The sequence below is a fragment of the Danio aesculapii genome, chromosome 11, assembly GCF_903798145.1.
Source record: "Danio aesculapii chromosome 11, fDanAes4.1, whole genome shotgun sequence".
Lineage (NCBI taxonomy): Eukaryota > Metazoa > Chordata > Actinopteri > Cypriniformes > Danionidae > Danio > Danio aesculapii.
Genome location: NC_079445.1, coordinates 30,206,435 through 30,229,580, shown reverse-complemented (window position 1 = coordinate 30,229,580; position 23,146 = coordinate 30,206,435). Strand labels below are relative to the sequence as shown.

At 34.0% G+C, this 23,146-nt stretch overlaps 2 protein-coding genes across 3 annotated transcripts; both read right to left on the bottom strand.

Moving 5' to 3' along the window:
- Positions 1-147: 147 nt before the first annotated feature.
- On the bottom strand, positions 148-3,655 carry dynlt3 (dynein light chain Tctex-type 3). Its single transcript, XM_056468756.1, has 5 exons — positions 3,534-3,655; positions 2,867-2,908; positions 2,530-2,653; positions 2,342-2,419; positions 148-944 (listed from the first exon to the last, which is right to left on the bottom strand). The coding sequence occupies exons 1-5, from the start codon at positions 3,558-3,560 to the stop codon at positions 868-870; spliced, it is 348 nt and encodes a 115-aa protein (XP_056324731.1). The 5' UTR covers positions 3,561-3,655; the 3' UTR covers positions 148-867.
- A 341-nt stretch (positions 3,656-3,996) lies between these two features.
- Positions 3,997-22,886, bottom strand: rpgrb (retinitis pigmentosa GTPase regulator b). Of its 2 annotated transcripts, XM_056468661.1 has the most exons (17): positions 22,790-22,886; positions 22,160-22,285; positions 21,973-22,065; positions 19,569-19,631; positions 18,234-18,392; positions 17,968-18,117; positions 15,512-15,670; positions 15,278-15,433; positions 15,044-15,168; positions 13,571-13,762; positions 13,224-13,365; positions 12,815-12,912; positions 12,024-12,083; positions 6,380-6,607; positions 6,243-6,291; positions 4,708-4,817; positions 3,997-4,586 (listed from the first exon to the last, which is right to left on the bottom strand). In XM_056468661.1, exons 1-17 carry the CDS (start codon positions 22,818-22,820, stop codon positions 4,398-4,400), a joined length of 2,130 nt encoding a protein of 709 aa, XP_056324636.1. In that variant the 5' UTR covers positions 22,821-22,886; the 3' UTR covers positions 3,997-4,397. The 2 variants fall into 2 exon arrangements, with proteins under 2 accessions (XP_056324636.1, XP_056324637.1); XM_056468662.1 differs by lacking the exons at positions 3,997-4,586; positions 4,708-4,817; positions 6,243-6,291; positions 6,380-6,607 and adding an exon at positions 7,653-10,775.
- Between the last annotated feature and the right edge of the window lie 260 nt (positions 22,887-23,146).

The window sequence follows — 23,146 nt, the reverse complement described above, 5'->3', positions numbered from 1 at the left end:
GTTAGCAGTGAGTGAAACCACCCTGCTTCCTCTTTCGTAGGTGGAAGCTTATGAAATCTTGAGTTACGAAATCTGGCAGGACTCAACTGATTAATTCCAGAATGGTTAAATGATCATGTTACATAAAGCACATCAATGCAGAAACAGTTAAATAATGAATCCAACAAAGCTTTTAATTGCAGTATTTGTTGGTCATGTTAAGAGGATATGGCAATTCAATTATTTAACATTCTTGTAGATGAAATATGTGTGGTTTATTAACTGAATAAATAAACAGACAAACAAACAAAAAGTCATTTTCTTGTATAAATCTTTCATCAAAATGATTGTGTTCTGGCTGTTTTCAAACTTGAGAGAAGGAGATAAAACTCATTTTCAATTGCCTAAAATAATGCTGAACAACTATTATGACATGAAATCCTTACATTGTGTAAATAATTTGACATGTATCTACGTCTTTGTCAAGCTTAAACAAAATTGCATGCCCTTTTGGTGGCTGAAAACTAAAAATAAACATTCAGATGAATTCATAACACTGTATTATTAAACCCAAAACAGACAACTTTAATAATCACCATCAACAAATTTTCATTTCATTCTATACAGAGCAAAGGTGCATGATACCTTTGCAGGTCCAAAAAAAAGAGAAGCAAACATAGATATATGGTAGTAGATAAGAGCTTGCAATTCAGTCTAAACTTTGTATCAGGCCAAACAGACATGAGCTGAACATGGCTGATGTTTTAGCCGATGTGTTGAAGCAAACAGCTTAATGATAGACATGTGAGTGAAGCTGGCTTTGATCTTTAGTGTGTGTGTGTGTGTGTGTGTGTGTGTGTGTGTGCGTGTGCATGTGTGGGACTCAGCTCATAGTGCAATAGCCACTGCAAACACACTGACAACGCAGTACATGGTCCGGTTCTCCCACCTCACTGTGCAGCTTCCTGCAAACACACACATTAATAAATAAATAAATAAATAAATAAATATACAGTGCTCATCATATACAAGTACACCCAAACAAATCTATCTTTTAAATTCAGATTTTAAATAGGAAGCTTTACTATATTTGTGCATATACAGTAGATTAGTCAGTACTGAAGCCAAATCTGGAGCTTATCTAACAAAATAACTTACGATAATGGTCCAAAAACGAGTACAGCCAAATTTATGTTATAGAAAAATATTAAATAGATTAAAAAAAAAAGAGAAAATAAAAAAATAAAAAAATCAAGAGAAGCAAAAATGGAAAATTTGTTGTAAATTTTGCTTAAAATTTTTGCTTAAATTTAATTGTATTATCTTTCAATTTACAAATATGTTTGGTGACTAAAATATTATTTTAACAAATATATCTGTTTAATAAAGCTGTTCTATTCAAATGCACCAAAATACATATATTCACTATATTCACTAAGAAATGGAGAAAAATATTCATTTTCAAAATGGAAAAATCGGCTATACTATACTTTATTATGCTGAGAACTGTATATACCGTGTATATACTGTGTATGTGTGTGTGTGTGTGTGTGTGTGTGTGTATGTATATATCTATCTATATATATATATATATATATATATATATATATATATATATATATAGATAGATAGATATAGTATATATAAGATTCTCAAATGGTAAACAAGAGGCTGTATTTACTAATATATATATATATATATATATATATAGTAAATACAGCCTCTTGTTTACCATTTGAGAATCTTATCTGACAAAATTACACTATAGTGCCACCTAGCTGCCATAGTGTTTGGTACCACTTTACAACAAGGTCTGATACAAGTAATAAGTTTGTTTTAGTTTTTATTAATCTTTGTTAAAATGTTAAAAATAAATGTAAATTATTAAATGCTTATGTAAATGCTTATTTATAAATGCTAGTTGTTTTTTTTTATAATAAAATGTGACCAATGTGCTTATTTTTTATAAATGCAATGAATTGAAATACATTTAATTTGAATATTATTTATTTTTATAATTTAAAGCAAAACGTTTGAGTAATTTTTTTATTATTCTTTGATATATGTAGCTATTATTTTCTGAGAGATTGCTTAAAATAGCTGAACTTAAAAACCAATAAAGGTAATTTAATATATATAATTAATAAGACATAAATAAATTAAGCATAAAATACATTGTAAATTGTAATACATTTTTTTTATTTTAATTTATTCATTTACACTTTAATACTATTTATATTCACTGCATGTTCATTAAAATAATCCATATTTCACATATAATATCTGCTTTATATAATGAAATTCATATGTTGAGCTAAAACTATAGAAGCTCTACCCTGTTTTAACAAACTAAAATCTTTACCGTCAGTGGTAGTGTCCCAATAACAAGAGTTGGCTGTGTGAAGACCTGCGCCGCTTTTCTGCATCACAGCACAGTTGACTGAAAAGTGATCAATTATACACAATCACTATAATGTCAATCACATAATTGTTATAATACACAATCAGATGTATAACATATGAAACATTTATATACAAGATAAAACATACCAATGTATTTGAAGGGTTTGCCTTGTTTGACTAACTGAGTGAGAGAGTGCTCGACTATGCTGGCCGTCCACTGGTTGACTTTGTTCTGGCTGTAGTCCACACCACCAATAATCCCCTCGATGCACTGACCCACCGATAAAACACACAGACAGAGTTAATGGATTGATACTTGCTCTCAAATAAATAGGCTACCATTCGTCCTGCAGGCATGGGTTAGACATGAGACTAACAACAACAATGCGATTCATTCATTCAGAGATACACCACAATTACTAAAGAGTGTTTTACTATTTTTACTGTCAGTGTGTGTGTGTGTCTGTGTGTGTGTGAATATTACCTCCTTTACAACATTACTTGCATCATCTGGGTTGAAAGAAACCTGAAATGAGAATTGTTGAAAGGTGAATAGATGATTTAATAATGCGTCAGCACCATAAAAAATTATCCATGGGTTTATTACAGTAAAAGTGTATGTTTTTGGTGCATTGACACTACAGTTTTGAAACAGATATTATGTTTAAATTAATAGTGCAGCAAAACCATGGTTGATTTTATAGTCAGCATGGTAACTACATTAATCATGGTTTTGTTTTATTTGTAGTAAAACTATGGTTAATTAAGAGGTTACACAAGCATGTTTAAGATGTGTAAGCTTAAGTATAAAATCTAAAAATGCAAATATGCTGATATGATTATACAGTATTATTATCGTTATGCTTTGTGATTCAAGCTGACGTTAGCTGTTGTTTTGGCCACACCCTGAATCATTTAATATCAATTCTTATGACTCAATAACGTAAAATATGAATCAGAATCAACTTTTAGTGATGTTTGTATATCTAAAAGATGTAGATACGTGAAAATATGAAGGTTTATAGACGCTAGAGTAATCTTGTTTCCGGATGAAGCGGTTAGCAGGCTAGCATTAAAAGCACCGGCTTGTTGTTTGCTGGATTTGAAAAGAGTTAGTAAAATAACGGTGTCATGTCTTAAATAACACTTACTTCATCTCCAGAATGATACTCCTCCATCTTTTCAGTTTAAAAAAAAACACCAAAAATCTGGACAGCAAACTCAGATGACTGTATCTTTTCTTTCACTGACAACTGACCGATGTTAGCAACACGGAGACGATTGAGTGCTGCCACCTGCTGGAGCTCCTCCGACTCACCAATATTATTTTATCTTACGGCTGTGGTTATTTTCTCTATCTATCTATCTATCTATCTATCTATCTATCTATCTATCTATCTATCTATCTATCTATCTGTCTATCTGTCTATCTGTCTATCTATCTGTCTGTCTGTCTGTCTGTCTGTCTGTCTGTCTGTCTGTCTGTCTGTCTGTCTGTCCGTCCAACCGTCCGTCAAAAATGGGAAACCACCACAATTTGGATTTAATATTTACTTCACATCAAATACAAAGATTTTGAGATGTTTACAAAAATGTTGACAAAAATTACCCTGAAATAATACAAGATTTTAAGTATATAAAGTGCACAGGTGCTTCATCGAAAGTCTTTCATCAAATGTAAATAAATAGATATAAAAAGCACACACAAGTACATACATAATTATATTTCTAGATATACGGCACATTGGTAAATTCACTCCCAAGTAATGACTTTTTTGTGTGAATGCATTGATAAACATTTACAAAATCCGACACTGCAAATATACATTGGACATAACATTATACAATGTAGTGCTGAAACAAAAACACACTTAAATGCCAATTAAAGTTGTTTACTGTTAAAGCTAGTTGTTTCCTGTCGTCTGCATTGCAGCACAAAGGCACAGTATCGGTAACACTAATGTAATGTTGCTTCATTATTTCCAGGTTTCCATTTAAGACGCAGCTGAAAAGTGTCAAAGCAGAACGCAAGTGGCTGAATGCGATCGACTGGATGTTTTTGTTTGGTCTGCTTTCTGTGTTTCACTGCTAGAACTCTCTGGGTCTCGAGTCTCTGAGATTTGAGGTGCATCAGATACCGGTTTGCCTGATGTGCTGCTCTCTGGCTGACTGCCTTTGGTGGAAGATCTTTTGAAAAGAGAAAGCTGAAAAGGTAGGAAAGAAGAAACCGATTAAAGTTCAGATTTCTGTGTGCAATGCGGCAAGTTTAAATAGTTGCTTGCTGGTGTTTATAATGATGATTAAAGTGTCTGAGGGGTAAAATACCCTGTTCTTAGAGCCAAAAAGGGTTTTTGGTTTGTTGTCCGCAACTCCATTTTTCTCGGACCACGTCTCCTCCTTCTTGAAGGCAGCGGGGTCAGAATCTACAGAATTCACTAAAACAAAAAGAGAAGTAGGGTAAAAGCTACTTCATAATCCATGTGCTTCACATTTCATTCATTCATTTATTTATTTTATTTTCAGCTTAGTCCCTTATTTATCAGGGGTCGCCACAGTGGAATGAACTGCCAATTTATCCAGCATATGTTTTACACAGCAGATGCCCTTTCAGCAGCAAGTCAGTACTGGGTACACACTCATTCACACACATACACTACAGACTATTTATTCAATAAATCCTATACTGCATGTCTTTAGATTGTGGGGGAAACCAGAACACCCAGAGGAAACCAGCGTGAACACGAGGAGAACATGCAAACTCCACACAGAAATGCCAACTGACCCAGCTAGGACTTGAACCAGCCACCCGAACCAGGGACCTTCTTGCTGTGAGGTGACCGTGTCGGCCGTGCTTCACATTTATGTTCATTAATTACAATCTAACACTCACTTAATATCCTTTGGCTTAGTCACCACAGCAGAATGAACCACCAACTACTCTGGCATATGTTTTATGCGGTGAATGCCCTTTCAGCCATAACCCAGTACTGGGAACATCCACACAACTCTCTCATTCACACACACTATAGACATACACTATGGACAATTATAGATTAGATAGGTCTTTGGACTGTTTCTAAAATCTAGCAATGTATTTTAATTAAATCTAGCATTAAATAAGATCAATTTATTTTGTAGTACAGGATAAGTCATCACTGTTTTGGCTCTGTTTTCAAGATACAAAAAACGTATTTCAATTTTGACTGAAGAGATTGATTCACAATTGATTGAGTGAGTAAGGAGTAAGCTTAATTCTAATATGAAATAATATAATAAAAAGTGGGGCGACGCAGTGGCGCAGTAGTTAGTGCTGTCGCCTCACAACAAGAAGGTCGCTGGTTTGAGCCTTGGCTGGGTCAGTTGGCGTTTTTGTGTGGAGTTTGCATGTTCTCCCTGCATTCGCGTGGGTTTCCTCCGGGTGCTCCGGTTTCCCCCACAGTCCAAAGACATGCAGTACAGGTGAAATGGGTAGGCTAAATTGTCCATAGTGCGAGTGTGAATGAATGTGTATGGATGTTTCCCAAAGATGGGTTGCAGCTGGAAGGGCATCCGCTGCGTAAAACATGTGCTGGATAAGTTGGGGGTTCATTCCGCTGTGGCGACCCCAGATTAATAAAGGGACTAAGCCGAAAAGAAAATGAATGAATAATAAAAAGTAATTTAATATTTTTAGCTCACATTCTGAATTTTGTACTTGCAAATGTGAATTTATAACTTAAAACTTTTTTTGCTATTTTAATTTTTTACATTTATGCTTTTCTCATAATTCTGCATGCACATGTGAACAGACATTAATAAAGCCACAAGAACATTTGATTTACACAAAAACAAAAGAGTGCTAAAAAGAAAAAGAAACATACCTTTTATCGGTCCATCAGGGACAGATTCTTCTTTTATAATCTGCTTTGTCTGTAGGAGTAAGAAAAATGCATTAATTAAAGTAATTAATTCGGGTCTCTTAATTCTAAGTCAGCATGAAAGAAAATTTTTTGTTCACCTGTATGTCTGGATCTATAGTGTTTTGCTCCTGCTCTTCAGTCTCTTTTCTCATCTTATCTGCAATATCTTCCCTCTCTTCACACTTTTCCTCCTCTTTTTCCCTTGGGTGCTCTTCCTTTTCTTCTTCATCCTCTTCTTCATCTTCTTCTTCCTCTTCATCATCTAAATATTCTTCATCTTCTTCTGCTTCTCCATTCCTCATCTCATCTGTCTGCAACTGTAGAGACTGATGACGATCAAACAAACAGTGAGAAAAAACAATTAGTGATTTAACGATTAAATGTTAAACCTAAATAACCACTAGAAAAGACAGAGAGGGATTATGAGAGATGGGTGGTCTTTGTAAAATTAGCAAGCAATGTACACATATAAATACGTACAACAAATAGTGGGTAATATTGGGCTCTATAGTGGGATATATTGGGATAATAGTGGAATCTATTTTGGGGTGACTAGAAAATGAGCAGCTCTACAGAGAGAGGAGCATACGAGGACAGCCTCACCTGTGCATCGATGGATTTTCAGTATTCTGCCTGATTGCAATTGCTTTGCAATTTAAAAATAATATTTTACATAAAGTCAAATGGAAATCTGGTTATTACTGCTGCTAGAAATTCTGCTGAAATCCTCTGCTACCATTTTACATTTTGTAACTACATTTTATCACGCAATAGCTGGTTCAAACATAATTGTAACATTAAAAAGATCTTCATGTTTGGATAATCTGTGCTTTTTAATCACATTAAATCAAAAATAACAAAAATAAAAATGTTAAATAAAGTGGAAAACAAATATAAAACAAACAGCATACAGTTACAAAAAAGAAAGGTTTTATTGACTATCATATGAACAAACTTTAGTTCACAATACAAGCACAAGTGCAAACTTTAATCTAAATTCTATTTATGAGTAAGGTTGGGTGTTATTGTTTAAAAAGTCATAAAGCTGCCATTTTTCCACTTAAATAGTTCTTTAATTAAAGAGTACTGACCTTAAAGGCTTCTTAAAAAGTGGCAACTTTGAAAGAATTGAATAATTCTGTTACAGCGATCGATTGGATCAAGCACATTTGTTAGTTATTGAACACTGCTATCCATAAGATATTTCCTAAGGCACATCACAAGTTCTTCGCTATACTGCATGGGCACACATTTATGCATGAAAATGTAATGTTGGTAAACAAAATAAATAATAAACCACATTAATAGTAGAAATTGTGATTAAATAAATAAAAAACCCCAAAGCAATTAGTAAAATACAGAGTTGTTCACACTATGGATCAGCACTATAACAATGTAGATATAGTTCTAAAATAAAAGCTAAGATAATGGCACAGAGAATGATATCATTAGAATTACTTTAAGAATGAGTTTTTTTTTCTAGCTCAGATAAAGGTCATCATGGCCAATCACAATCCATCCTGCTCTTAAAAGCCAATTTGATTGTTTGATTAGTTGTAAAGAGCCAATCAGAATCTATCCTGGGCGTGAGTATTTTAAGTTCCAGCTGACCAAACTTAAAATAAACAATAATACCATGCTTTGGTAGAGATCTTAACATATAAGTAGTTACTGTTCTAATTATCGTTCTTGCTGTGAGTGGGCATTATGAAAAGGCATGCACATAATACTCTGGGAAAAGCTGAAGTTGTTGGGTTATTTTAAATTAAGGTATTGAGGTAAAACATCATCCCAAAACTGCTTAGACTCATGGGACTCGTCATCCGATTGGTCGCTTTGTGCGCGGGTTCGTTTGGCTTTTGGTTTTGCAGTTTTCACACTTGACTTTGGTTTGTTGGCATCCTTTTGGAGTCTGGCAGGGGCTTTATCACGTTTTCTTTTGTTTTTTTCTTTTTCTTCCTCCTCTTCACCACCATTTTCTTGCTCTTCTTCTTGTGTGTCCTCCTCTTCTCCCTCCTCATCCTCTGCTTCTTCTGTCTCCTCTTCAAGTTCTTCCTCCTCTGCTTCCTCTTCTTCATTTTCTTCCTCATTATTACTTTCTTCTTCTTCTTCCTCTTCAACTTTGCTCTCTTCTTCCTCTTCATTTTCACTCACTTCTTCTTCTCCCTCATCTTTATCACTTGTTTCCTCATCACTTTGATCTTCTTGGTTTCCTTCACTCTCCTCTTCTTCTCCCTCAGCCTCACTTTCGCTCTTCTCTTCATCCTCAGTCGAACCTTCCTGCTCTTCCTCGTCTTCTTCACTACTATTTTCATCACTTTCATCTTCCTCTGCTTCACTTTCCAACTCACTTTCCTCCTTCTCTGACTCCTCCTCCTCCTCATCATCATCTTCCTCAGATCTGTCACTTCTGCTCTCTGACTTTCCCTCAGATTCTTCTCCACTCTCCTCCTCTTGATTTGTTTCACTTTTGTCCTCATCATCTTCGCTCTCATCTTCAGTGTTTACACTTGTCTCACTTTTTTCTTCTTTATCATCTTCATTACCCTCCTCCTCCTCACTCTCCAAGTCCTCAGTTGCCTCACTTCTACTTTTCTCCTCATCCTCCTCACTGTTCTCACTAGAAGCTTTGGCAGAATCACCACTTTTCTCCTCTTCTTCATCCTCACTAGAAGCTTTGGCAGAATCATCACTTTTCTCCTCTTCTTCATCCTCACTAGAAGCTTTGGCAGAATCATCACTTTTCTCCTCTTCTTCATCTTCACTAGAAGCTTTGGCAGAATCATCACTTTTCTCCTCTTCTTCTTCATCCTCACTAGAAGCTTTGGCAGAATCATCACTTTTCTCCTCTTCTTCTTCATCCTCACTAGAAGCTTTGGCAGAATCACCACTTTTCTCCTCTTCTTCTTCTTCATCCTCACTAGAAGCTTTGGTCATTGTAGCATTAATCTCAGAATTATTACTTTTCTCCTCTTCTTTACTTTCCTCATCCTCACTAGAAGCTTTGGTTACTGTATCATTAACTGTCTTCTCCTCTTCACTTTCCTCTTCCTCACTAGAATCTTTGATCATTGTATCATCATTATCACCCTCAGAATCATCATCATTTTCTCCCACTTTGTCAAGAGTCTTGCTCTCACTATCTTCCACTTCTTCACTTTTATCCCTTCTGTTCCTCGTTCCCTCACTTTCCTCCACATCTTCACTTTCATCTCTTTTGTTTACCGATCCCTCACTTTCCTCCTCATCGGTTTCCTCTCCCTCTTCCTCCTCCTTTCTATTATATGTTCCCATCTTAGAATGAGCCTCAGTTTTGGACTTTGATCTGCTTCTTTCCATGTCCCTATCTGAAGTATCTGGATCTGCCTTAACGTTGATGGTGACAGCTGTCCTCTGGGCCTCTCTTGACTCCTCTTGTCCTGAAACTTCATAGGATTCACTCAGGGATGAAACATCAGAAAGGGTTCTCTGTCTTGAAAGGGGTTTTGGTATCTTTTGAGGTGTGGACTGGGAAAGTAACTGACTGGCCACTGCTTCTCCAACTAAAAGAGCAGAGCCTCCCATTCCCACACCTTGAAGAAAAGAAGTCACCTTAGTGAGAGGGTTTTCCTTTATTTGATTTTCCTCTGATTCTAATGCAGATTCAGATACAGATGCCGCCTCTGAGACAACAGTAGGCACCCTTTTTGTCTTTTTAAACTTGTCCTCTACTTGGCTTTGTTCTGCTCTTGATTTCTTTGTCTTTGTAGAAGTATCTTTACCGGAAGTCTGCTGTGAAGTAGTGGAGGTCTCTTTTGTTGTCTTACTACTTTTTAAGTCTTTTTCTGATCCAGACTTTTTGCTATGTGGGACAAAACTTTTGTTTTCAGTCTCGGCTATCTTAGTGTGTCCTTTCACTCTCTGAACTTTTGGTAAAACCTCTTTTGAGTTCTTACTTGTTGAGTCTTGGTCGATATGTTGTTCAACAATAATTATGGGTTTGCTTTTTACCTCTTTTCCTTTCCCTGGAACATTTTGCAGCTGGCTTTTGACTTCCAATGGTTGATGTTTGGCTTTTGCTTTACCTGTTACCTCTTGGGTTGGTTTTGAGGTTCCTTTGAACCTTTGGACTTCCACCTCTTGATTTTGTTGCGTTTTTTCAGTTGATTGTTTTTTAACTTCATCTGATGACTCCATCAGCTCTGTGTGTTTAGGTTTTAAGGATTTGGATCCAGTTTTGCTTATGTCCATTCCCTTTCCAGTTTTGCTTCCAGGCTTTCTCCCCTCCAAAGCAATAAGTACATTTTCCTTATCATGACCACGTCTTTTAGGACTCTTGTGGGGTGTCTCTAACCCACGACTGTCCCCGACTACTGAGCTACCACTCGAGCTTCTAAGTAACTCAGTGGGCAGAGCTTTGCGAGATAAAAGCTCCGCCCTCTTACTATAAGGGGCGGGCTCATCCCTTGGCTTCCCCTTCTCCTTACCGTGTTCTTTTACAACTTTAACCTTCTTCTATCCCAGGAAGCAGAGGACAAAAAGAGGGAAAGTGTTAGAGAAATGAATGAACATGCAGAGCAGGCTGAACGAGAGCAGAATGAGCTTTAAGGCTGCAAAGCAAATGAAAAGAATGAGTCAATGAAAAGAAAAGAAGAGAGAAATCAAGCATAAAGGGGGGGGCTAAAAGAGTGTTTTTCCCCTCGACTAATATATTCAACATGGTGCCACTAATGGCTACCTGGTTCAAAAAGCTCTTCCATTCTTTTTCTTTTTTCTTTGTTCTGTCTTTAGTCATTCCCTTACTATCAGGTTCAAATTATTAGACAAAGCAACACACACTAGACATTTTTCTTCCAGTTTTCTTCCTGTTACTGTTTTTATGCTCATATCATTTATTTATTTTTTTTCTCTGTAAAGCACTTTGTGCAGCCTTGTGGCAGTTGGAAACGTGCTATATAAATAAATTGAACTTAATGAACTTAAACTTGATTATTCATATGGTTGGTTGGATGTTCTTGTCAGAGAAGCTGCGGTACTCAAACAGAAATGCTTTAACTCTTTAACAGCCATCATAACCACCTGGTTGACCTTTTATCCATAGATTATCATTATTATTTTAACTGCTTATTACTATTTATCAGAGTTGTGTCAGTAGATTATTCAATACAAGATATGGGCCCAAAAATTGATTTTCATGGAGTGCACCTTAAACTCGCTGGTTAAGCTACATCAGCATTGCTATCGAACAGCACTCCCTAGTATTCACCTAGCAATAAATGCATTTTGTATGCTGGGCTTCCAGCTGTGCAGAACAGATTGCATAGCGGTGTTTACAGGGAAAATAAGAGGTGGCAGTTTATTCATGTACATAAATGAAGGTTGGTACAACTATGTAACAACTCTGAAGAAGGTTATATTAATTCAGAGGTGCTCTTCATAAACTTCAAACCTTTCTACCCGCTGCAGGAGTTGTTTTCAAGAACAGTTTTTCCTTGAGACCATTTCTCGACTAAACCACCTTTAATTGCTATTTACCACATATGCACATTGTACTCTGAATACAGGAAATTATTTTTGTTCTCTATTATTTTTAAATGCTATTGTTATTTTTTCATGTTTCTCTGTACTATGTTTGGACTTTGTGTACTGGAAGCTCCTATCATCTAAGACAATTTTTGTGTGTGCAAGCACACTTGGCAATATAGCGCTTTCTGATTATGAATAAAGCAAATAACTTGAATAACATCTCTAAAAAGATCTTACCTTCTCCATGGGAGACAATGTGAGTGTATTATCGTTAGGGTCCATCTTCATTATGTGAGTCTAAAATCAAAGAAACTAACGCATCAATTTTTGAAACCTTTATATCTGCAATATCAAAAGTTTTTCTGCATAAAACAAATTTTACATGGCAAATCAACACTGGAAAAAAATGCTTTTCTTACTTAGAGTTTTTGTCTTGTTTCTAGTCCAAATATCTAAACATTGTTAAATCAAGAAGTTAAAAATATTGTCTTAAAATTAAGTGAGTTTTTAAAACAAGCTAAATAATCTGCCAATGGTGTAAGCAAAATATTCTGATTTCAAAGTAAATACAAGATTATTTTGCTTACTCTATCGGCAGATTATTTAGCTTGTTTAAATGAAAATCTCACAAATTTTTGACTCATTATTTGGAAAACAAGCCAATTTTTTGGATTGTCTAGAAAATGTTTCTAGTTTAAATCTGTTTAGATATTTGAATTAGAAACAAGACAAAGGTGAAATAAGCATTTTTTTTGTACTGAACCTAGTACTACATGGAACTACAACAATTACATGGATGGTTTTATTATGTACATTTAACAAAGTTTTTTTCCCCCCTGATGTCCATGACCCTATCAGAAAGTAATATCATTTGTGAACAACTCTTTTATTTAAAACACACTTGTATTTCAAACTAGAAGCAATTTCTCATTAACAAATGACAACAAACCATCTAACTCTACATACTTTCTATAGATATTATGAAAGCATAATACATTGCTTTAATAAGTGATGTATGCTTCTCCTACCAGGTTTAATAAGTCAGTGGTTTCTCCAAGGTCCTTTACACTCTCGCTATCCTCCACACTGCTTCTGTCATCAAAAGACTTCTCTCTCTTTCCAGGAGCTTATTGAAAGTGGAGACATAAAAACATGAATAATATTTACTGTTGAAATTTGTCTTCAATGTAAGATAGGAATATTGCAAAATTTCAAATAAATGCTTTGTAATTTAATGGTTAATGTCAGCAACCATTTTAATGATCATCAATACCGAAGCTATAGTGATGCATATTATGTATCAATGTAAAGGTCTTTTCAGTCCCTTTTGATCCATTTAATGTGACATTTTCTCTTTTAAAAAATCATATTGACCCCAAACTTTTGAACTACAATGAACACAAATCCATGGAGGACTATTTAAAAGCATAATGGTACTTTTAAGGCTGTGGTGAGGAATCTTTCCAAGTTGCTTGCTAGAGGGACGATTCTGGTTGGGAATAGATAGAGATGCACTCTGATTCCCACTTAGGGCTGGAAGTGTTCGAAACATCTGTCCAAACTGATCTGGTGAACGTTCCTGAAGTAAAAAAAACACAGATTTTTGTATATAGTATATTATGAAGTTATTGCACTAAACTTAACATTTACATTTATTTTAATTAGTCTAAAAAATGAAATACACTGCCACTAGTTAATTATTTATATTAGTCTAGGAATATACTGCCATTAGTCAATTAATTCTAATTGGCTACATTTATTTTGAACCATTATGACTGACCCACCCTTTCTCTGCGTCTGACCCGAGCTGAGAGACTTCTGTTTAGGGTGGTCTGACTGTGTGTGTCCCCCAGTAATTCAGTATAAGACTTCTCGAGGTAGTCTTCTGTGACGTCATCTTCTTCTAAGATTAAATCTTCTGGTCCTTCAGGTCTGGGCTTTGCCAAAACAAGCATGTGACACCCACCACAAGTCACCTGAAAAACACAAACTATTTACAGATTGTTTACAGATGTCATAATATTAATATACAGTTCACTGTATTATTTAAAAGTCTATGATCACCATTAGCATTTAACATGGCTTAACATTTAATAATAAAAACAGTAATATTGTGAAATATTATTAAAATGTTCAATATGTTTTTTCTTTTTGATTATATTTTAAAATGCAATTTATTATGAATTTTAAGCCTTATTCTGCCTGTCTTTGTGTCACATGATCCTTTAAAAGTCATTTTAATATCATTCTAATTTTGATGCTCATAAACTTTTATTAATAATACCATATTCATTGAGAACAGTTGTGCTGTTTAATATTTACATTTTTAAGCCTTTATAACTTTAGAAGGTTTTTTGTAACATTACACAGGTTTCGTCAAGTTAAATTTAAGACTTTTTAAGACCCTTTTAAGACCGTTATAAATGAAATTTCTAAACAGTAATGATTATTTCTAATGGCCTGGTTTGCCACGAAAAAAAAAAGGAATTATTTCTTAGCGACACACTTTAATGTGTCAAAACAAGAAAACTGTAGTTGTATATATATATATATTTATATTTATATTTATGGCGACGCAGTGGCACAGTAGGTAGTGCTGTCGCCTCACAGCAAGAAGGTCGCTGGTTCGACCCTCCTGTAAATAATGTATGAATGGAAGATAATAAAATCAGGGAAAGTAAACTTAAAACAGTTACACAGTTCCTCATGATGATAACAGAGCAACATATGCTTTTACATCAAGATAGATTGTTGGTGATTGGATGGATGTTGGAGTGATTGGGCAGTGATTTACTTGGACAGAAGAAAATTAAGACCTGTTTAAAACAATTTAAGACCTAAAACACAATATTTCAGTGAATTGAAGACTTTTTAAGGCCTAAAATTCTGTTTTTGAAATTTAAGACATTTTAAGACCCCGCAGACACCCTGTTACAGCCACTTTGTATCAATTCTTCTCAATTTGAGTTAAAGTATTGATTTTTTAAAAATATAGATATATTTAACCAAAATTATTCACACAAAAGAGAGTAAAACAACTGAGCTGTAAAATAAAAATCTCTATAATGAGAAATGAAATTCTTAAGGAATAAAACAAAAAGGTCGATGTGCCTTGATATTTTCATGACTTAGTTCTTCCTTCAAAAGTCAAAAAGGTAATGAAAATTATATCTGTCAAACCATTTAATAGGGTTACAAAGTGTACATATCCTTAAATAATATTGTCTAATCAAAGGTAGCTGGCCAGAAATACTAACAGAATGTACGTGGTAGTCAAGAAATCTTGGACACAGCGTTGGTTTGAACTGGTTGGTAAAGTTTTCCTCTCCAAGCCCCAGTTTTCCATGACGACCATCACCAAAAGTGTACAAAAGGCCATTGTCTGAAACCAGCACACCAGATTATAGATTTATACACAAACTACACCTGGTATATATTTTAGAGAAATTGTATCAAAACAAATGTTGGGTGTTTTTCTGTGCATGTTATACCAGTAATCAGCGCAGTATGGTTCTCTCCACATGCCGCATGTTTAACTCTGCCCCTCCTGAAATGCTCAACCACTCTGGGCAATCGAGACTCGAATATGAAGGTGCCGTGACCGAGTTGTCCAAACTGACCCAGGCCAAATGAATACACCTCATTCTCTGCAATAACAGACATGCAAAACATTTAGCCTTCACAGTGAAGAATAAACAAGACAATAAAGCAAGATGCTCTCCTACCTGTAAGCGCCACCGTGTGCCCTCCTCCACAGACCACCTGGACCACCCTATCAGGGATGTCAGTCACCTGTTGAGGCACTTTATGGTTGGCTAGCTTCTCTGTCGATAAGCCCAGCTTCCCACTGTCCTTTTCACCAAAAGTGTACAAGGCCCCGTCCACTGCAACACATGAAACAAGCATCACCTAGCAACAAGCCAGCCTTCACAGAAGGTCAAATGATGAGCATTTAATAAATTCGACGCTACCATACTGTGCTCTGTGGATCATGTAGAGGAAGCGGGAAGGTCATCATGAATAGTCAATAAGTGGAGATTTAAAATTTGATAGAGATTTTCTAGTGAAAAATAATTCTTAAATTATTCTGATACATTTATTAAATATGGCACATTTGGGTTTTATTTACAAAATAATGTAAGATTATGCCAGTAAAAAGTTTTAGAATTATTATTAATTAAACATCATTTATTATAAATTGTAACAAAATGTCTGTGTATTAGATCACAGCAAATTTGAGAGGACATATTAGAGTACAAAAATGTTAAATAGCATAAAAAAAATGTTTAATAATTAAAAATATCTGGTTAGGTTTTATGATAGATGTATTATCTTAATATTTATTTTAAAAAGCAATACAAATCAAAATTTTTTGAAATATTTATACAGTAGTCAATATTTTAAGTGGATCACAAAATTTCATCAAAGTTTTCCCAAAAACAAAATGTGTTCTGACCAATACCAACTTTTTTACAATATCAAAATTAGTTAATTTATTAAATATTTTTTTATTAAGTATACAATAGTGCTATTTTTGGATCCACCTTAAATGTTGACCACTATATTTTATTTATATTTTAAAATGTAATTTATTCCCATGATGCTAAAGCAGAATTTTAACCAGTCATAATTTATTAGTGTCACATATTATTTCAGATACTTTTATATTGTAACAATTTGGTGCTCAACAATGATTATTACTATCATTATTAATATTATCAAAAAAAAGATCAGTGTAGCAAACAGTAGCATTTATTCTCCATTTGTTTAGGATTCATGGAATAATATGAATTTCAAAAGAACAGAAATTTAATCTTTTCATTATAAACATTAAACCTGGTAGGAGAAGCATACCATCACTTAATCAATTATAAACATCTTTACCGTCACTTTTGAGGCGTGCTTTATTAATACAATGATTAAATTCTTTAATTCACACTGTCCTGAAACTTTATTTGGAAATAGTATAGCAACAATATAATCTTATAAATGTAATAAAATATGCTAGGACAGGGGTCACCAACCGTTATGAAACTGAGAGCTACTTCTTGGGTACCGATTAATGTGAAGGGCTACCAGTTTGATACACACTTCTTAAATAACAAATTTTCTCAATTTACTTTTAATGATATTCATCAATGTGAAGACACTGATTATGTTAATGATTTCTCACAATAGTGGTCAACAATGATTTAACAAGGTAGGAAACAGATAAATACTGTATTAATATGCAACACGACATTTGTCTGAAATAGTTTTTAAAGTTTTTTGTATAAAACGTAATGTCATTTTCAATTTTATACCAATGCAAGTGTGATTTTAAAGGAAAAGCTACAAAAAATATTAGATGCAGCTTACTGGTATGTGGTGCTATGGTGAGCTATTTTTAGAACAGGCCCACAGGCAACTCATGTGATCTTCCAGGTAGCCCGCGGGCACCAAGTTGGTGACCCCTGTGCTAGGATAAATACAACATGTTGATTTTAAAGACATAGTTCACCCAAAAATGAAAATTTACTCGCTCCCAAGTCGTTCCAAGCCTTTATGAGTTTCTTTATTCTGTTGAACCATAAGCAGATATTTTGAAGAAAGCTACAAATCTGTAACCATTGACTTCCATAGTAGAAAAAAACAATTACCATGGAAGTCAATGGTTGCAAGTTACCAGCTTTATTTGAAATAACTTCTTTGGTGTTTAACAGAAAAAGGAAACTTATACAAATCTGTCTGAAACAAGTAAAGGGTGAGTAAATGATGACAGAACTTGTATTGGTAGCACTTTAGAATAATGGTCCAATAGTTAATGCATTTACTAACATAAACTAAGTATCAATAATCTTGTACAGGATTTATTAATCATAGTTCAACATTAACTAAGGATTAACTAATGAATTATTGAAATCCAAAGTTGTACTTGTTAACATTAGTTAATGCACGGTGACTTAACATGAACTAACATTATTTAACTTAAATAACGTTAACTAATGTTAACAAAGGTGAATAAGTACCATAATAAATGTATAACAAATTGTTTGTTAACTAATTGTCCATTATTTTAAAGTGGTACCTTTACATTTTTGAGCAATTTATCCCTTTAAGTCTAGCGTTTAACATGTGTTTACCCTTGAAAGGTTACTTTTTTATTTTGTTTCTGGCCATATTGTGTCAGTACTGAACATACCGGTAACAAAGGCAGAATGATAATATCCACAGGACACCCAGAAGACTCGTTTCCGCACAGAAACTTCCCGAGGAGTCAGTGCATTACTCTCCTTTCCCAATCCGATCTGGCCCTCAGAGTTATCACCCCACATGTAGAGCCTGCCGTCCTCTAAGATCAGACAGAAACGTTGTTCCTTACTGTTATATTTGATACAATGCTATCTATGCATGTCATATATGAGTAAAATCCCTGTTGCTGTTTTGCGGCTAGAACAGAAGTCTTACGTGTCAAGGCAGCAGATGTATTGGAACCAGCAGCAAGCATTTTGATTGGTCCTTGTTTGTTGAAGAATTCGACCAGGTGAAAGGATGTTCTATCATCACAGTCGCCAAGGCCGAGCTGTCCTTCATTATTCCCTCCACAGGCATATAGGTTACCACGAGCTGCTCGGTCAGGAAAACATGTCATTTACTTGATGCCAGAGCTATACTGTTGCTGATTTAGCAATTTTAAAATTAATATCAATTTAAGATCATTTTTAAAAAGAAATGCTAAAAAATATTTTTATTAAAGAATGATGTATTAAATCAATCAATCAATCAATCAGTAAATAAATGGTATTCTTTCAAACTATTAATATTAAGCAGTAGGGCTGCACAATATTGGAAAAATTTAGCATTGCGATATTTTGTTATTCTGCGATATATATTGCAACATGAATACAATTTCAACAGATAGCTTGAATATATTGATTTAGAAAAAATTTATCATTTTAGATTGAGATGATTTTGTAAGGGAGAGCATCTGCATTAAATCTAATAAACAAATTAATAGATTAATACAATAAATAAAAGTTACAATTAAAATAGTGTTTTATTGTTTTCTGCGTTTAACAATATTCAGGTACAGTAATTAAATAATAAAAATGTAAATAATTAAAAAAAAAAATTATTAAAGTTACTAACGTTACACAGGACTCAAAAGCACATGTAAATGATAAATTAGAATACAGACTGAGCATTTCAAACCCTGCGATGTGACTATTGCGAATAATCACATTGCGATATCAATGCTGAAATGATATTGTGCAGCCCTATTAAGTAGCATAGCATGAATAACGATAAGCAATGTTTTCTAAGCAGCAAATCAGCTTATCAGAATGATTTTTTTGAAGGATCATGTAACACTAAAGACTTGAGTAATGATCCTGAAAAATCAGCTTTACATAACAGGAATAGATTTATTTATTTTTTATTAATCAAAACAGAAAACAGTTGTTTTACTGTAGTTTTGATCATATAAATAGTCAGAATTTTTAATGATTTGAATTTTTACTATTTACCATTTCGATTTAAAATCAATGTGAATTCTTTTTCAATGGTAAACATTCTCATACAACAGTTTAATGTGCTGTGAAATTTATAAAATTCCAGAAAGTTCCCCTGTGTTGCCCTTTGGCTCTTTCAAAACAATGTTCTGTTAGTTTCAGTGGTTTGCTGTAGCATGTCAACTTCTGGCTTGACTAAACAAGTAAATAAACAAGAATTATGTAAATTCACAAAATAGGACAGATTTACAAAAAGAAAAAAATCAATTCTTTTACATCTTTATAAACTTACATGTAAAAACAAGTGTGTGAGTTCTTCCACAGGCTGCCAGCTTTACTCTCTCTGACTTCAGAGCTTTAAGAAAACAAATATGATTACTGAACGTCAAAAACATTATTAATACAATTTATTCAAGCTATTCAAATTATACAGCAACCAAAAATATAGCTTTTTAACACAAATATCTACTCAGAAAATCAAATGAAAGTATCTCAATGCATTTAGGCATGTACATATTGTCAAGATGATCTGCTTAAGTTTAAAACAAGCATCAGAATGAGCAATAATGATCATTTAAGTGACTTTAAACATGGAAAGTTTTCTGGTGCTGAGATGAGAATTTCATAGCTGGTAGAAGACTGGATTTTTACACACAAGAGGTTTACAGAGAATGATCTGAGAAAGTTGAAATATCCGTTTGGCATCAGGCCATGTGAAAATGCGTCGTTGAGGCCAGCGATGATAGGAGACCAACCAGATCCATTCTACCTGATTAAAAGGCAACAGTACAAAAATAACCACTTGATTAAACCAGTCTTCAGAACATCTCTAAATTCTTAACATCAAACCTTGAAGCAGATAAGCTACAGCAGCAAAAGAGCACTTCGGTGACATTTAAATCAGCTTGGAATTTACACGTGTTCATTTTCCATGCTATCAGGTCAATATGCACCAAAATCTCTATGGAATATGTTCCCTAATGGTGAGAGGAGACCAACCAGCCCAATTCTAACAGATTAAAAGGCAACAGTAGCTAAAATAACTACTTGATTAAACCAAAGTCTTCAGAACATCTCTAAATTCTCAACATCAAACCTTGAAGCAGATGAGCTACAGCAGCAAAAGAGCACTTTGGTGACACTTATATCAGCTAGGAATTTACACGTGTTCATTTTCCATGCTATCATGTCAATATGGACTAAAATCTCTGAGGAATATGTTCCCTAATGGTGAGAGGAGACCAACCAGCCCCCTTCTAACTGATTAAAAGACAACAGTAGCTATAATAACCACTTGATTAAACCTAGGTTTTCAGAACAGTATCACTGAATTCTTAACACATCAAACCTTGAAGCAGATGAGCTACAGCAGCAGAAGAGCACATCAATTTACACGTTCATTTTTAAAGCTATCATGTCAATATGTACTAAAATCTCTGAGGAATATGTTCCCTAATAATGAGAGGAGACCAACCAGACCCCTTCTAACTGATTAAAAGACAACAGTAGCTATGATAACCACTTGATTAAACCTAGGTTTTCAAAACAGCATCACTAAATTCTTGTGTAATGTGTAAATGTTTGGTGTTAATAAATAACACTGTTAATATATATATAATAAACATTTACATATACGTACACGTACACACACACACACATACATACATACATACATATACATATATATATATATATATATATATATATATATATATATATATATATATATATATATATATATATATATATATATATATATATATATATATATATATATACACGCAGTTGAGAATTAGTAGCCCCCTGAATTATTAGCCCCCCCATTTATTTTTTCCCTAATTTCTGTTTAATAAGGAGAAGATTTTTTAACCCATTTCTAAACAAAAGAGTTTTAATAACTCATTTCTAATAACTGATTTATTTTATCTTTGCCAAGATGACAGTAAATAATATTTTACTAGATAATTTTTCAAGACACTTCTATACAGCTTAAAGTGACATTTAAAGGCTTAACCAGGTAATTAGGTTAACTAGGCAGGTTAGGGTAATTAGCCAAGTTTCTGTATAATGATGGTTTGTTCTGTAGACTATCGAAGAAATATATAGCTTAAAGGAGCTAATAATTTTTTACCTTAAAACGTTTTTTAAAAAATGTAAAACTGCTTTTATTCTAGCTGAATTTAAATAAATAAGTCTTTCTCCAGGAGAAAAAAATATTATCAGACATACTGTGAAAATTTCCTTGCTCTGTTAAACATAATTTGGGAAATATTTAAAAACGTAAAAAAAAAAAAAAAAAAAAAAATCAAAGGGGGGCTAATAATTCTGACTTCAACTGAGTGTGTGTGTGTGTGTATATATATATATATATATATATATATATATATATATATATATATATATATATATATATATATATATATATATATATATATATATAATTTTATTTTTAAACTTTTTTTAAATTTGTTTTTATATTTAACAAGCTAATTTGTAAAAAAAAAAAAAATCGCTCAAGTATTGTATGAGGCTGGCACACACTACTTCCCCTGCTCTAACCAGATTAATGCAGATTATGGACCACTCCAGACTGGGATTAACAACAATCTCCTTTTTCTCACAGCAATGTCAACTGTTTTAGCTGTCTTTTATCAGCTGTGGATGGCACTCTGACAGTCTGTCATGTATTGTTGTACCTTTTACACAAGTAGGTTTATTCACAGTGGTCTTTGTTCCGAGGCCCAGCTGTCCCCAGTTATTGCTGCCAAACATAAACAGCTTCCCATTCTCTAAAAAACACAACAGGGATAGTGACAAGATGAACACATACAGTAACATGATGCACCGAGACAAAATATTCACCAGTAAAATCATAAACCACACCTGTGACCAGTGCTGTGTGCTCATCTCCACAGGAAATTCGCAAAGGTACGTCATTTTTTAACCAGAATTTACTAGGGGCGTTTTCTGCAAATTTACTCTTTCCAAAAGTGAAAACAGCTCCGGACTCTAAAATACAGAGCAACAGAAAATGTCATTCAGGATTGATGTTTTCAAAGACAAGCTATATGACAATACAATGCTTTACTATGTTGTAAATAAATAATAATTAGTATAATATTAAGCTGAAGTTACCGAAGTTCTACACAATCAGATAGCTAAAATTGACTGTTTACTTTATAGAAATGTAATACAGTAAACCAGAGGCGTGACCACATGGCGTGGTTGCCTTGACGACAGGTAGCCACAAGCGTCAATGAAAAAAGCGGGACAGAGTGTTCGGCGAATATAATAAAACACACAAGCTGTAATTTAAACTTATAAATCATACAATTGACAATATTTTATGATATGAACGCAGTTAACAAATGTTTACATCCTAACATATGCACCTCGGTGTGTAGCACCGTTATAGCTTGATGGCTAATTATAAACAGATAAAGAGACACTCGTAGCAACAAACAACAACACAACTGTTTACATCGATCATTAATGAAGCACATGCTAATTTACCGGGGATTTCATCTTCTGTTTCTCCAGCCATCTCCGCAGACTAATCTGCTTATTTACGTTGGGCTCTTGGAAGTGTGACCAAGAAGTTTCGTGTATGTCAGAAACCTTCCGCTCTAGATTTTCTTCCGCGTTGAAGTGACACGTGTTATTGATCCGCTCGTCCAATTGGCTACATGACTTTGACAATTTGTCAAAATAAACATTTTCTTGTTAGTAGTGTACAGCGATTTAATTAATACTGTCCCACATTTAGTAATCATTGTTAACATTAGTAAAAATTGTCTGTAAAAAGATAACACTGACTAAAATTAGTAAATGCTGTAGAATAGTTTTCAATTTATTTTTATTGTTAACAAA